Below are 13,283 nucleotides of genomic sequence, written 5' to 3' on the forward strand. Positions count from 1 at the left end.
GTTCTATATCTTGCTAAGAAAAAGCCTTTCCTTTGGGGAATGTAGGCCATGAAGAAGTGTAACCTTTCCCAGAGATGTCATCTGTGTAGCTCCGTTCACTACAGTGTCTCTCTTAATGCCCTGACCTTTGAAAGACACGTACCTATTTTGTCTGTCTAACCTTGTAGTAAACTGCATCCAAGTCCTTAGACTATAGTTCTAGCTCCTTGGCTTTTTGCTCATCTCTCTTCTGTAAGCCTTAATTCCCCTCCGGTCCCCTGAAACTTTGGATTTGCCTGCATCTTTTGGAAGTGTGTGCCTGCAGTAGCAAACACAAAGGGTATGTGGTTGCAGATCCACCTTCCTCAACCTGGTGCCCTCTGGGTGTTGTGGACCGCAGGCTGATGGGAGTGATAATCTAATAGAGGTGGAGGCTACAAAGCTGAACCAGGCTGCACTCTGTGGACCAGTCTTGGTCTAGTCCAGCACAGGTAGATGTGTTTATCTTTTAAAAGCATGGCCACCTGTGCTGGATCAGACCACAGTGGGGCCATAGAGTGCAGGTGGAGATTTGTGGGTGCGCAAAATATGGTCTGAAGCTCAACATCAAAAAAACGAAGATCATGGCCACTGGTCCCATCACCTGGCAAATAGAAGGGGAAGAAATGGAGGCAGTGAGAGATTTTACTTTCTTGGGCTCCATGATCACTGCAGATGGTGACAGCAGCCACGAAATTAAAAGACGCCTGCTTCTTGGGAGAAGGGCAATGACAGGCCTAGACAGCATCTTGAGAAGTAGAGACGTCACCTTGCCAACAAAGGTCCGTATAGTTAAAGCCATGGTTTTCCCAGTAGTGATGTATGGAAGTGAGAGCTGGACCATAAAGAAGGCTGATCGCCGAAGAATTGATGCTTTTGAATTATGGTGCTGGAGGAGACTCCTGAGAGTCCCATGGACTGCAAGAAGATCAAACACATCCATTCTTAAGGAAATGCTCACTGGAAGGACAGATCCTGAAGCTGAGGCTCCAATACTTTGGCCACCTCATGAGAAGAGAAGACTCCCTGGAAAAGACCCTGATGTTGGGAAAGATGGAGGGCACAAGGAGAAGGGGACGACAGAGGACGAGATGGTTGGACAGTGTTCTCGAAGCTACCAGCATGAGTTTGACCAAACTGCGGAAGGCAATGGAAGACAGGAGTGCCTGGCGTGCTCTGGTCCATGGGGTCACGAAGAGTCAGACATGACTAAATGACTAAACAACAACAACAACATCTCACTTAGGAGGCCAGCCAGGGCTGGGTCAGAGAAACCAGCAGCCAGCCAGCCCCAGAGAACATCTCCTTGCATGGCGAGACTTGTTGAAGTCAATGGGAGGTCCTCGACAGCATCTTCCATCACTCTGGTACATTTCAATGCACCCACCAGGGGGATTGTGCTCAAAGGCTTATGTTCCACTAGCAAAACTTCCTTTTCAAATCCCACCTCGGTATTTGCCGGTGTGATGTTGTTTCCACTTAAGAGCCCGTGTTTTCTTTTTAATTCACAGCGGTTAAATGCAACTTGAAGAGGAGCCCCCTCCCCATGGCATCCCCTCACCTGTGCTCAGAGGCCATGATTACCTAGCGAGGCAAGGGAAGAATTAAGGGCATGCATCATTTGATTTTAATTGAAGGAATGTTCTATCCCATTGAACTGCTAACTAAGCCGAACACAGGATTGTGTTTACATAAGCAAGCCCCGAGTCGATATAGACTTGCTGTCACGTTAAGTCAATACTTATGAAAGTTCTCTGTTTAATTATTCAGTGAGGATTGACTTATTATTGTGTTAAGATGGTGGTTAGCCTTGAGCAAAGGGAGCCGCAGAACTGAAAAGGCTTCTTTCGGCTTTCCCTAGAATGGGATGGGGCTCAGAGAGAGAGAGAGAGAGGGTCTCTCACATCTTCAGCATCGTCAGAAGCTCCTTCGATGGGGGGGGGGGTAACAGTTAGGGATGGGGAGAAGGAGGCACTTTTCCATTGTTTTAATCTTTCCATTTATACATTCCCGAATCAAAGCACGACCCCAGCAAGCCTTGGAGCTGAATATCAGCCAGCTGAGATCAATGATTCCCTAACAAAAAGTCACCAGCCTTATTTCACTTTCAGAGCTAATCGAAGAGCCTCAATTCCCCCAGATGTATTGTTCCACGCTGCCCCAGTCTCTGAGCGATGAGAGACTCCAGGGCTCCTTCATGCTTAGCCAGGATTCAGATTCCCTGGAATGAAGGTCACTACAGCCTGTTGCATCTTTAGGGTATGTGGTTTTGTTTACACCGACATACTGAGCATAAGATGAAGGGGTTCACAGCATCAATACCCCAGCAGATCTTTCTTCTCCATTAATCACAGCTTTGGCTCCAGCACAGAGCAAGCAGGTCTCTGTGTATCCTGCTTCTAGCCTGCGTCCAAAAGCTCAGCTCCCACAAACTACTCTGGCTATTTGTTCTCCTGCCTAGCAAGCTAGGTGAGGAACGACCCATCCCTTAGCCTGGAGGGCTCCATCACTTAGTTGTAGCTCTTGCAACCTGGCTTGTTCTTTTGGGATGCTGATGAGGACACGTAAGTGGCCAGCCTAAGGTCTTTGTCATATCAAGAAACTTATCTATTTCAACAATAGAATCCTTTATTAGATTCTGACCCTTGCTGCCCCCAAGAATTGGAGGGTCTAAACTTAGTCACCATCCTGACTGACCTTCACCCCCCAAAAAAACAACAACCCCACAGCAGTATGCTTGCAGGGATGAACATGTTCCCACACCCTTGAAGAAGAAAGCTCAGGTCAGGGGGAGGTATAAATGAATGTCATGAGACATGTCCAATCAGAGGGAGGCTCAGGGTCACCTCCCCCTTGTGGGGCACTTTACATTCGGCACAGCCCCTCCCTTCCATTCCTCCCTGATGGGGACCAAGGAGAGCGGACATTTCCCCATCTAACTACATGGACAGTATTCTTATTTATATAATTACAGGGGAAGTTGTGGTCCTGTGTGAAGGGTGAGTCAGCTGAATGTCATTCTGTCATGAGAGAAATGAGTGTGGGTGTGTCATTTCTATGACTTACAGTTCCAACATAATGCTAGGCCTGAGCTCAAGTTTTGTTTTCCCATGAGAGCAAAGCATCCAAGGTAAGCCATTAACCATGGATCCCTGAACAGGTGTTACCTGCCATGGTTTATTAATCCAGACAACCATTTTAGGTAAAGGTAAAGGTACCCCTGACTATTAGGTCCAGTTGCAGACAACTCTGGGGTTGCGGCGCTCATCTCGCTTTATTGGCCAAGGGAGCCAGCGTACAGCTTCCGGGTCATGTGGCCAGCATGACTAAGCCGCTTCTGGTGAACCAGAGCAGTGCACGGAAACACTGTTTACCTTCCCGCCGGAGCGGTACCTATTTATCTACTTGTACTTTGACGTGCTTTTGAACTGCTAGGTTGGCAGGAGCAGGGACCGAGCAACGGGAGCTCACCCCATCGCGGGGATTCAAACCGCCGACCTTCTGATCAGCAAGTCCTAGGCTCTGTGGTTTAACCCACAGCGCCACCTGCATCCCTGACAACCATTTTACCAAGCGGTAAAGGCGGGGGAAGCCTTACGACTGAATGAAACCCCCAACCTTGGTTATACATGAGAAAACATAACAGGGAAAGAATTACATTGCATTGCTAGACAGGCTAGAAAATCTGGCCAGTCACATTGGGTTCAACTCCCACAAAGAGAACTGACTGTTGACTCCAGATGATGAGCTCAACACCACAAATATACAGCTCTTTCCCTAAGAAGGATTTCTGAACCCCTCCTTTCCACAGATTAATAGGCAATTCTGATTCCTCTCCTGCTCTGCCTATTCTCTGGCTAAAACCTGGACCTGTGAACAGCTGCTCCAAGCCCTTCTCATTATGTAGTTTAATGAGAAGGCCGAATTGGTCTGGTTGTTGGTTTTTTCCAAAGATGTACTGTATTACCAAGTGACATTTTGCCCATTGCTGCAGGGGGTGTGAAGCTCTTTGGATCCAGGTAAAAATAAAAAAATAAAAAAGCAAGCGTCCCACTTGGAACACGAATGCTCTCAGAGTCAGGTCATTTAATGAGCATCATCTTCTCTTTCGAGGTTTTCCATTGGGAGGGTGAGGAGAAGAGAGTCGGAATTGAAGGAAGAACCCCAATGAAAAATGAAGGTCTCTCCTTGCCTCTGGAGATGGTGGAAACACAGCCTTTGTAGAAGATGGGAAATTCTTCCGAGGCTGCACTCAGTGAAGCATGTTAAGACCAGATTATTTGTGGTCCTGATTTGCTGATGCAAGATGAAAAAACACAGCAAACTGCAGCTGCTGAAATCAGCTCTTTTCATCCTTTCCCCTCCTCTTTCCCCTTAGCTGAGGTTATGGTTTTGAAAAAGGTTTTATATTCTGAAGCTAAAACCTGTCCGGTACAATCAGCGCCGCGGTGCAAAGAGTCTGTCAGAAATCCCCGCAGCTGCGGGGAAGACAAGAAAAGCCACGCAGAGGGGAACGAGGGTGCCAGCAGAGGGAGGGGGTGCTGCTCCTTTCTTCCTACCACCTTTTTCTATTCCAAGGGGATGGGGAGCCGGATCCAGGCACCCTGGGGTGGGGGCTTTCCCCCACTCCCAGCCAAGGTCCCAAGGGGTGGCAAACTGCACGTGGCATACAAATGCATGGGGGGGGGTGTTTACTGGCTGCTGCTTTAATGAAAAGTGGGTCATTGGGAGGCTGAATCATAGAATTGTGGAGTGGCAAGGGATCCCCAAAGGTCATCTAGTCCAACCCCTCGCAATGCATGAATCCCAATAAAGAATCCTTGTCGGGTGGCCATCCAACCTACTGCCTCTTTTTTAAAACAACAACAACACCCAATGAAGATTTGCACAAGGGAGGGACGGTGTTGTTAGCCTTTCCCCTGCTAGCCACGTTTCCATTCTTCATTTCTGCACCCCTGGTTGCATTAGCAGTTTGACCCCAGTCCTATAAGGGGCAACCCGCTTCCCGCCTCCTTTCCTCTGATGTCCTCCTGCACTTGAGATAACAGTAAGGGGGAGGGGGGGAAAACAACTCTCTTTAAAGGCTCTCCAATTACAGCTCATCTCTTTGCCTATTAGCTCTCAGGTTGGAGGTTTAATTACCTGCTGTCCTCCTAGCACAGAAACCTTATCTTGTCTCTAGGTTGTTATTGGGGTGGTAAGTGCGGTGTTCTTGGTTGTGGCTTGAGTCCCATCACTTTGTTGTTGTTTAGTCGTTTAGTCATGTCCGACTCTTCGTGACCCCCTGGACCAGAGCACGCCAGGCACTCCTGTCTTCCACTGCCTCCCGCAGTTTGGTCAAACTCATGTTCGTAGCTTTGAGAACACTCTCCAACCATCTCTTCCTCTGTCGTCCCCTTCTCCTTGTGCCCTCCATCTTTCCCAACATCGAGGGTCTTTTCCAGGGAGTCTTCTCTTCTCATGAGGTGGCCAAAGTATTGGAGCCTCAGCTTCAGGATCTGTCCTTCCAGTGAGCCCTCAGGGCTGATTTCCTTAAGACTGGATAGGTTTGATCTTCTTGCAGTCCATGGGACTCTCAAGAGTCTCCTCCAGCACCAGCACAGCACCCATCACTTAAAGGTAAAGGGACCCCTGACCATTAGGTCCAGTCGTGGCCGACTCTGGGGTTGCAGCGCTCATCTCGCTTTATAGGCTGAGGGAGCCGGCGTTTGTCCGCAGACAATTTTTTCTGGGTCATGTGGCCAGCATAACTAAGCCGCTTCTGGTGAACCAGAGCAGCGCACGGAAACACTGTTTTCCTTCCCGCCGGAGCGGTACCTATTTATCTACTTGCACTCTGATGTGCTTTCGAACTGCTAGGTTGGCAGGAGCTGGGACTGAGCAACGGGAGCTCACCCCGTCGCGGGGATTCGAACCACCGACTTTCTGATCGGCAAGTCCTAGGCTCTGTGGTTTAACCCACAGCACCACCTGAAAGCCGAAGGAATGAGCATCAAGGAGGCATTTTTTCCCCAAGAGCAGCCAAGCAGTGCCTTCCACGTGGTGTCTTGCACCTGGCACTGCATGTTTCATAAGAAAATAAGAAGAGCACCTGCTGGGTCCGGCCAATGGCCCATCCAGACCAGCATCCTGCTTCTCACAGTGGCTGACCAAATGCCTTTGGGAACCCCACAAGCAGGATTCAAGCACAAGAGCCCTCTCCCCTCCTGCGGTTTCCAGCAACATGTATTCAGAAGCATTGCTGCCTCCAACTGTGGAGGAACACCATAGCCATCCTGGCTAGTAGCCATTGGTGGCCCTCTCCTCCACGAATTTGTCCAAATCCTCTTTAAAAGCCATCTAGATTGGTTGCCATCATTAGCTCCTGTGAGAGAGAGTTCCACAGGTTCAGTATGTGCTTTGTGAAGAAGGACTTTCTTTTTCCCCAGTCCAGCTATAGCTGCTGTTTCAGGTCAAGGTGCACACAGTGACCACCTGTCCATTATTTAGAGGCCATGATGGCTTCCGTAGAATCCCCTCCTAATGCTTTTTGACTTCTGACCTGTGTGCTTTTCTCCAATGCCTTCAGCCACCCAATTTCCCTTTCCCCTTGCTGCCCTCTTGGGTTTGCAATGCTCCCCCTTTATACATCTATGCCCCTCCCCTTTCCCACCAAGCCTTCGGGTTCGGTCCCCTTGTGCCCTGACCCTCCTGGCAGTAACCTCTGCCAATCACAGAAAACAATGGCCCGTCCTAAAATACTAGGATGTCCACCCAATTTGCTCTCTTTTACACTTTCCTCCACTTCCGCTGTCGTCTTTTCTCGGCTGATTTATATACATACATATTATCCTTCATTCCTTATCTCGCTGCTCCTCATGTAGAGCCCAGAGTAGCTACCAATGTATAAAATATAGCAATAAATGACTCCTGAAAGCACAGACTAAAAATACAGCCATAAAAATGCCATTAAGCAGCCTATCACAATCCGAAGTGCTGCAGGCATCCTGTCCCAAAGGCCTGCCAGAACATAAATGTTCTTTGCTGGCATCTGAATAAAGTTGGGGAGGAGCCAACCTGACCTGCAGAGAGAATAAATTCCACAAACAGGATGCCGCCACCAAGAAGCCCCCGCCCTCAGACCATCCTCAATGGGGGGGCCACAGGCAGAACCTCCCCCCCCCCAGACCTCCTAACGCCCAAGCTGGTCAGCACTGGGCAAGACGCTCCACTGAGTACTGGGCTCTTAGTCATTCAGGGATTTGTACATTACTATCAACCCTCTGGAATGGGACGCGGGTGGCGCTGTGGGTAAAAGCCTCAGTGCCTAGGGCTTGCTGATCGAAAGGTCGGCGGTTCGAATCCCCGCGGCGGGGTGCGCTCCCGTTGTTCGGTCCCAGCGCCTGCCAACCTAGCAGTTCGAAAGCACTCCCGGGTGCAAGTAGATAAATAGGGACCGCTTACTAGCGGGAAGGTAAACGGCGTTTCCGTGTGTGGCTCTGGCTCGCCAGAGCAGCGATGTCACGCTGGCCACGTGACCCGGAAGTGTCTCCGGACAGCGCTGGCCCCCGGCCTCTTGAGTGAGATGGGCGCACAACCCTAGAGTCTGTCAAGACTGGCCCGTACGGGCAGGGGTACCTTTACCTTTACCTTTATCAACCCTCTGAAACTGGGCCAGATCATTTCGTTGATGAGATATGAGCCTGTCTTGCCATTCTAGATAATAAATGGGCAGTAGCATTCTGTACCATCTTCAGCGTCCCAAAGCACTTGGGCAAGAGGATCCCAGTGTGCCAGGACCTCTCCGGCCACAGAGGCTAAGCTGCCCTTCTCGGAATCCAGCTCGGAAGCCCCAGCGAAACCATCATCTCTCCTGCTCTACTCAACAACTGCTAGCTAAAGCCAGCTAGGCTACTTTAATTGAAGAAGTTTCTGCCACCAAAGACAGAGCAAGACACTGAGAGAGAGCTGCAGCTCTTGTTCAGGACTCAGCCTTGGAGCGCAGAGGCTGAAACAACACCTAGGCTTTTATGGAGCCTTCAGACAGACCCCTGCATGGAACTGTCCAAGGTGCCACGGAAGGCTCTCCCTCGAAGCAGAAGAGACTCAGAAAAGTTCAGGTACCCCCTGCCCATTTCCTGACACTCGGCAAACTATCCTGTACTGGAGCAGAATATTCTGCAGGTCTCTTCTGCAGAAGAGCAGCTGCTGGATCAGGCCAAAGGGGGCCCATCTAGTCCAGCATCCTGTTCTCACAGTGGCCCACCAGATGCCAGGGGAAGCCCTTCTGAAGGCATTCCACATGGGACAATGAAAGTACCCATCCCCACAAACATTGTGCGAAGGCTGTTAATGGAGGGAACAAAGTGAAAAGTGCCTTAATATCAATGCTGGATGTTCCATAAACAAATTTCCCTTTGATTCCAAACCTATTTCGGTGGTCCCATTTGCTACCCAAAATTCACTGCTCCCAGTTCCACAGCAGAGCTAACCTCTGTAATGTATAGAAAGAAACTAACAGGACAATACAGTGGTACCTCGGGTTAAGAACTTAATTCGTTCTGGAGGTCCGTTCTTAACCTGAAGCACCACTTTAGCTAATGGGGCCTCCCGCTGCTGCCATTAGCGATTTCTGTTCTCATCCTGAAGCAAAGTTCTTAACCCGAGGTACTATTTCTGGGTTAGCGGAGTCTGTAACCTGAACCGTATGTAACCTGAAGTGTCTGTAACCCGAGGTACCACTATAGTTGCTTGATTAGCCTAGCAGCCACCTAAGAGTGTGCAGAGGAGGAACAAGCACCAAGCAACAGATGCTAGCCATGCCCACGGAGTCTTTCTTGGGCATCAGGAAGGTGAGGTGGCTGCCCAACATTCCTACTGAGCAGGCAGGGCCAAGCTGGGGCAAGTTTCCCATAGGCTTGTGGGTCTTCTTTTGGGGCATCTGGGTTTCTACTATGAGAATAGGATGCTGGACCAGATAAGCCATTGGCCATTGCCAGCAGTTCTTATGCTCTTGCACTCAGGTTGTGCTTGCAGGCTTCCCACAAGGATCTGGCTGGCCACCCTGAGTACAGGAATCATCCCTCTTCCAGGGTGAGGCTTTGCCAGGGATTCCCCATTCCTGGGCACTTGTTGGGCCGGGCCCAGTTCTGCTGCAAACACCATTTCCCAGGCCCACAAAAGGCCTTTCTCTACTATTATCATTAGGTAAAGGTAAAGGGACCCCTGACAGTTAAGTCCAGTCACAGACGACTCTGGGGTTGCGGTGCTCATCTCGCTTTATTGACCAAGGGAGCCGGCGTACAGCTTCTGGGTCATGTGGTCAGCATGACTAAGCCGCTTCTGGCGAACCAAAGCAGCACACGGAAACGCCGTTGACCTTCCCACCGGAGCGGTACCTATTTATCTACTTGCACTTTGATGTGCTTTCGAACTGCTAGGTTGGCAGGAGCTGGAACCGAGCAACGGGTGCTCACCCCGTCACGGGGATTCGAACCACTGACCTTCTGATCAGCAAGTCCTAGGCTCTGTGGTTTAACCCACAGCGCCACCCGCGTCCCTTTTATCTATTATCATTATGATGGCCTTAAATCATGGGAGAGCCTGGGAAATAAGATGACCTTTTTGGTTTAGAAAAGAGTAGAGCAAGAGGGAGGGAGGGACATTGCAGTGCTTTGGACTTTTTAATTTAGTTTAAGGGAATAAAAGGTGACATGGTAGAAGTTTATAAAATTATGCATGACTTGGAGAAAGTGAATAATGCTTTCTCCCTCTCTTATAACACTAGAACTCACGGACATCAAGTGAAGCTGATTGTTGGAAGGGTCAATGCAGATGTTTAAAAAGGACTTATGTATGCAGTGCAGAGTTAATCTGTGGAACTCACTCTTGCAGTAGGCAGCAATGGCCACCAATCTGGGTGGCTTCCAAAGAGAATTGGACAAATTCATGGAGGAGAAGGCTACCGATAGCTACTATGGTTCTGAATATCAGTTTCTGGAAGCCACAGGAGGGGAGAGGGCTCTTGTGCTCAGGTCTTGTTTGTGGGCTTCCCAGTGAGGCATCTGGTTGCTCTCTGGGAGAACAGCTGGACTAGATGAGCCCTGCTGGCTTGATCTTTGTATGTTCCTATGTGCTGTAGTTCATCAATTCCAGCAGCTCAGAGTTTCTTCCCTCCGCCTCCTGCCTTTGCACCCAGCATTTAGCAAGGGGCAAGGGGAGGCACACAAGGATCGGCAGTGCCCATTGGCCCTTGGAAGAGAATATTGCCCTGGCAGCTGATTAGACTGCCGGGGGAGATCTGGCAGCTGGAGAGACAGAGAGACAAAACCAGAGAGACAGGGCAGAGCAAGAGACCGAAATTCAGGGAGACAAGTCTAGCACTAATGATGTTTCCCCCTTGGCCAGCACTTTGACACCTCCTTTTTCAACATCACTTGCAATTTCTTTCTCCCTGATCTCCTGAGACACATCCCTGCCCCTGTGTCCAGCCCTAGCGGAGCGTCACGTGCCCTCCCACCCCCACAAACACGCAGACACATAGGCCTAGACCAGCTCCCTTCCCCTGCCTTCCTAAGCAGGCCTGTCTTCTTGGCTCCAAGTCAGCTCCAGGTTGCCTGGTCCATTGGGGCCAGATGATTGGCAGGGTCCCCATCCTGTCTCACAGTGGCAGACATGAGGGATGAACCAGCATGGCCAGCACTGTCGCCTTCCCCAACAGCACCCCATCTGCGTTAGAGTAATGGAATTGTCGAGCTGGAAGGAACCAAAAGAGCCATGTAGTGAAACTCCCGACAAGGCAAGAATCACAGCTAAACTATCCCTGACCTCTGTTCAAAAAATTCTAAGAAAGAAGAGCACAACATCTTTCAAGGAAGTCCATTCCCTTGTCAAACAGCTCTTACTGTCAGAAATTTCTTCCTGATGTTTAGTCAGAATCTCCTTTCTTGTAACTTTAATCCTTTCATTTGGCTCCTACCCTCAGAAGCAGCACAAACCAAGCTTGTCCGTCTTCCCCATGACAGCCCTTCAGATATTTGAAGACGGTTCTCCAATCACCTCTCAGTCTTCTCTTCTCCAGGCTAAACGTTGCCAGCTCCCTCCACTGTTCCTCACAATTCTTGCTTCCAGACCCCTGATCACCTTGGTACCCCTCCTTTCCACACTTTCCAGCTTGTCAATCACAGGACTCCAGGTGGGGTTGAACCAAGACAGACTAGAGTGGTACTATTACTATTACTTTAAAAAGAGGGAAAGTTGACAGCTATGGTTTCCCCAAGAACACTCGCAGCATGCAGCCAAATCACTGCGTCAAAGCAATCCATCCTCAGAGATGCTGGAGACTCCATCAAAAACCACACACACCCAAAACTCAGAGCCACAAATGGACCACAATGACAATGTTTCATTGGTGAGCCTAGAATGCTGAGCCTGTTTTCCTTAGTGACCTTCCTTTGGAAATAAACTCCAGGGCTCAAGGCCTTCCTTCCTAGGTATCTTCTCCCACGTTTGAAAACTCTGCTCATAACAAAACCCACATTTCACAAACCATTCATGAGCCCCAGGGGCTTTGCCATTAGGAAACCTGGCTTTGAAGGAATGGGTTTCTGTGCAGTCAGTTTGGAACTGACCCAAAATCCGCATTTTTCCTTCTCCAAGGGAGCATTTCTAAAATGCATTAACTTGAGCTGTTGAGCAAATGCGTAACAGAAACCCAGCTGTATAAACAAGTGCTCAAAGCCCTCTCCCTTATCAGTCTGTGACGGCAATGTATGGCCTTGACTGTTCCAGTGGAGCAGGGATGGCGCATCTGGGTCTTATCTTATGTCCTGACCACACTCTGACGCACAGGTCTAGTCCGGGAACAGCGCCAAGAGAGTTGGTGACCTTCTTACCCCAAGATAAGAGTGCTGGAACAGGAATACCTTTATATGGTCAAGAGTACAGGAAGAGGAACACCCTTTTATGTTTAAAAGTACCGGAGCAGGAACATCTGTGATGTCAACCTGCGTGTATAAGCTGACGTGGCTGGATTCCTGGGGAAGGGGGGAGAGGGTGCCTGGAGGATATATATACTCCATGAAATTTTTCATTTCTTTGGACTTGCTGTGAGCTGACCATGCAAGTACCTTCTGCTATCCGGAGAGCAGAATAAACTCTTTCTCTGAACCAACCCTCAGTGTCATTTGACTTCCTTCCTCCCGTCCGGGAGCAACGCTCACCCTACCAACTGGTAAAGTCCAATAAGGCTACAGCTTCACAGTGAGGCGGTCCTTACCGGCAGAGGGGGTCCGACCTGCACAGGCTGCGGAGCTCCAGGCAGTTGGGCTTCTCCTTGTCCTCGTAGGAGCAATGGGGGACGATGGTCTGTCGGCGTCGCTCGGCGCACGCCTGGTCCCTGCAGGAGCAGAAGAGCAGCCGGTAGGTGTACTCGTGGGGCACGCGGTCGAAGAACTGGCGCAGGGCTTTGTGGCACTTGCGGCGGTTGCAGCGCTCCGTGGAGGAGATCTCCTTGTTGCAGATGGAGATGTAGCTCGAGCGGAGGCGCTTGCAATTGTCGTTCAGGTTGCAGGCTTTGGCTGCGTCGAGGCAGTGGTTGCTTTTGGCGTTGGCAGTCGAATCCATCCCTGTCCGGGAAAAAGAGGAAAAGGGGTTACTGGGCATAAGAACAGCCTGCTGCTTCAGGCCAAGGAGCCACCTAGTCCAGCCTCCTTCTCTCACTGTGGCCAATCACAAGAGCCCTTTCCTCCCTGTGTGATTTCCAGTAACAGGTATGCAGAAGCATTGCTGCCCTCGACTGTGGTGGTAGAACATAGCTATCATGGGTAATAATAATAATAATAATAATAATAATAATAATAATAATAATGATAAATTTATTTATACCCCGCCCTCCCCGGCCAGAGCCGGGCTCAGGTCGGCTAACACCAATAAAATCACAGTAAAAACATAATGGGGGGAGGTCAATTTAAAATACAATTTAAAATGCAGCCTCATTTTAAAAGTAGCCAATAGATCAAGACCATAAGGGGAGTGAAACATAAGGGTCAGGCTGAGTCCAAACCAAAGGCCAGGTGGAACAGCTCTGTCTTGCAGGCCCTGCAGAAAGGTGTTAAGTCCCGCAGGGCCCTAGTCTCTTGTGACAGAGCATTCCACCAAGTCGGGGCCAGTACTGAAAAGGCTCTGGCCCTAGTTGAGACCAATCTAACCACCTTGCGGCTCAGGACCTCCAAAGTGTTGTTATTTGTGGACCTTAAGGTCCTCCGTGGGGCATACCAGGAGAGGCG

The 13,283-nt window shown here is 49.8% G+C and overlaps 1 protein-coding gene across 2 annotated transcripts in view; it reads right to left on the bottom strand.

The window, feature by feature from the left end:
- GFRA2 (GDNF family receptor alpha 2) overlaps positions 1-13,283 on the bottom strand; it is an 83,245-nt gene that overhangs the window by 27,248 nt on the left and 42,714 nt on the right. For both annotated transcript variants that reach the window (XM_028741247.2, XM_028741246.2), the window contains one exon: positions 12,275-12,623. In XM_028741247.2, coding sequence (XP_028597080.1) covers positions 12,275-12,623 — 349 coding nt within the window. The remainder of the gene's footprint in view (positions 1-12,274; positions 12,624-13,283) is intronic.

This window comes from Podarcis muralis, chromosome 7, assembly GCF_964188315.1.
Source record: "Podarcis muralis chromosome 7, rPodMur119.hap1.1, whole genome shotgun sequence".
Taxonomy (NCBI): Eukaryota; Metazoa; Chordata; class Lepidosauria; order Squamata; family Lacertidae; genus Podarcis; species Podarcis muralis.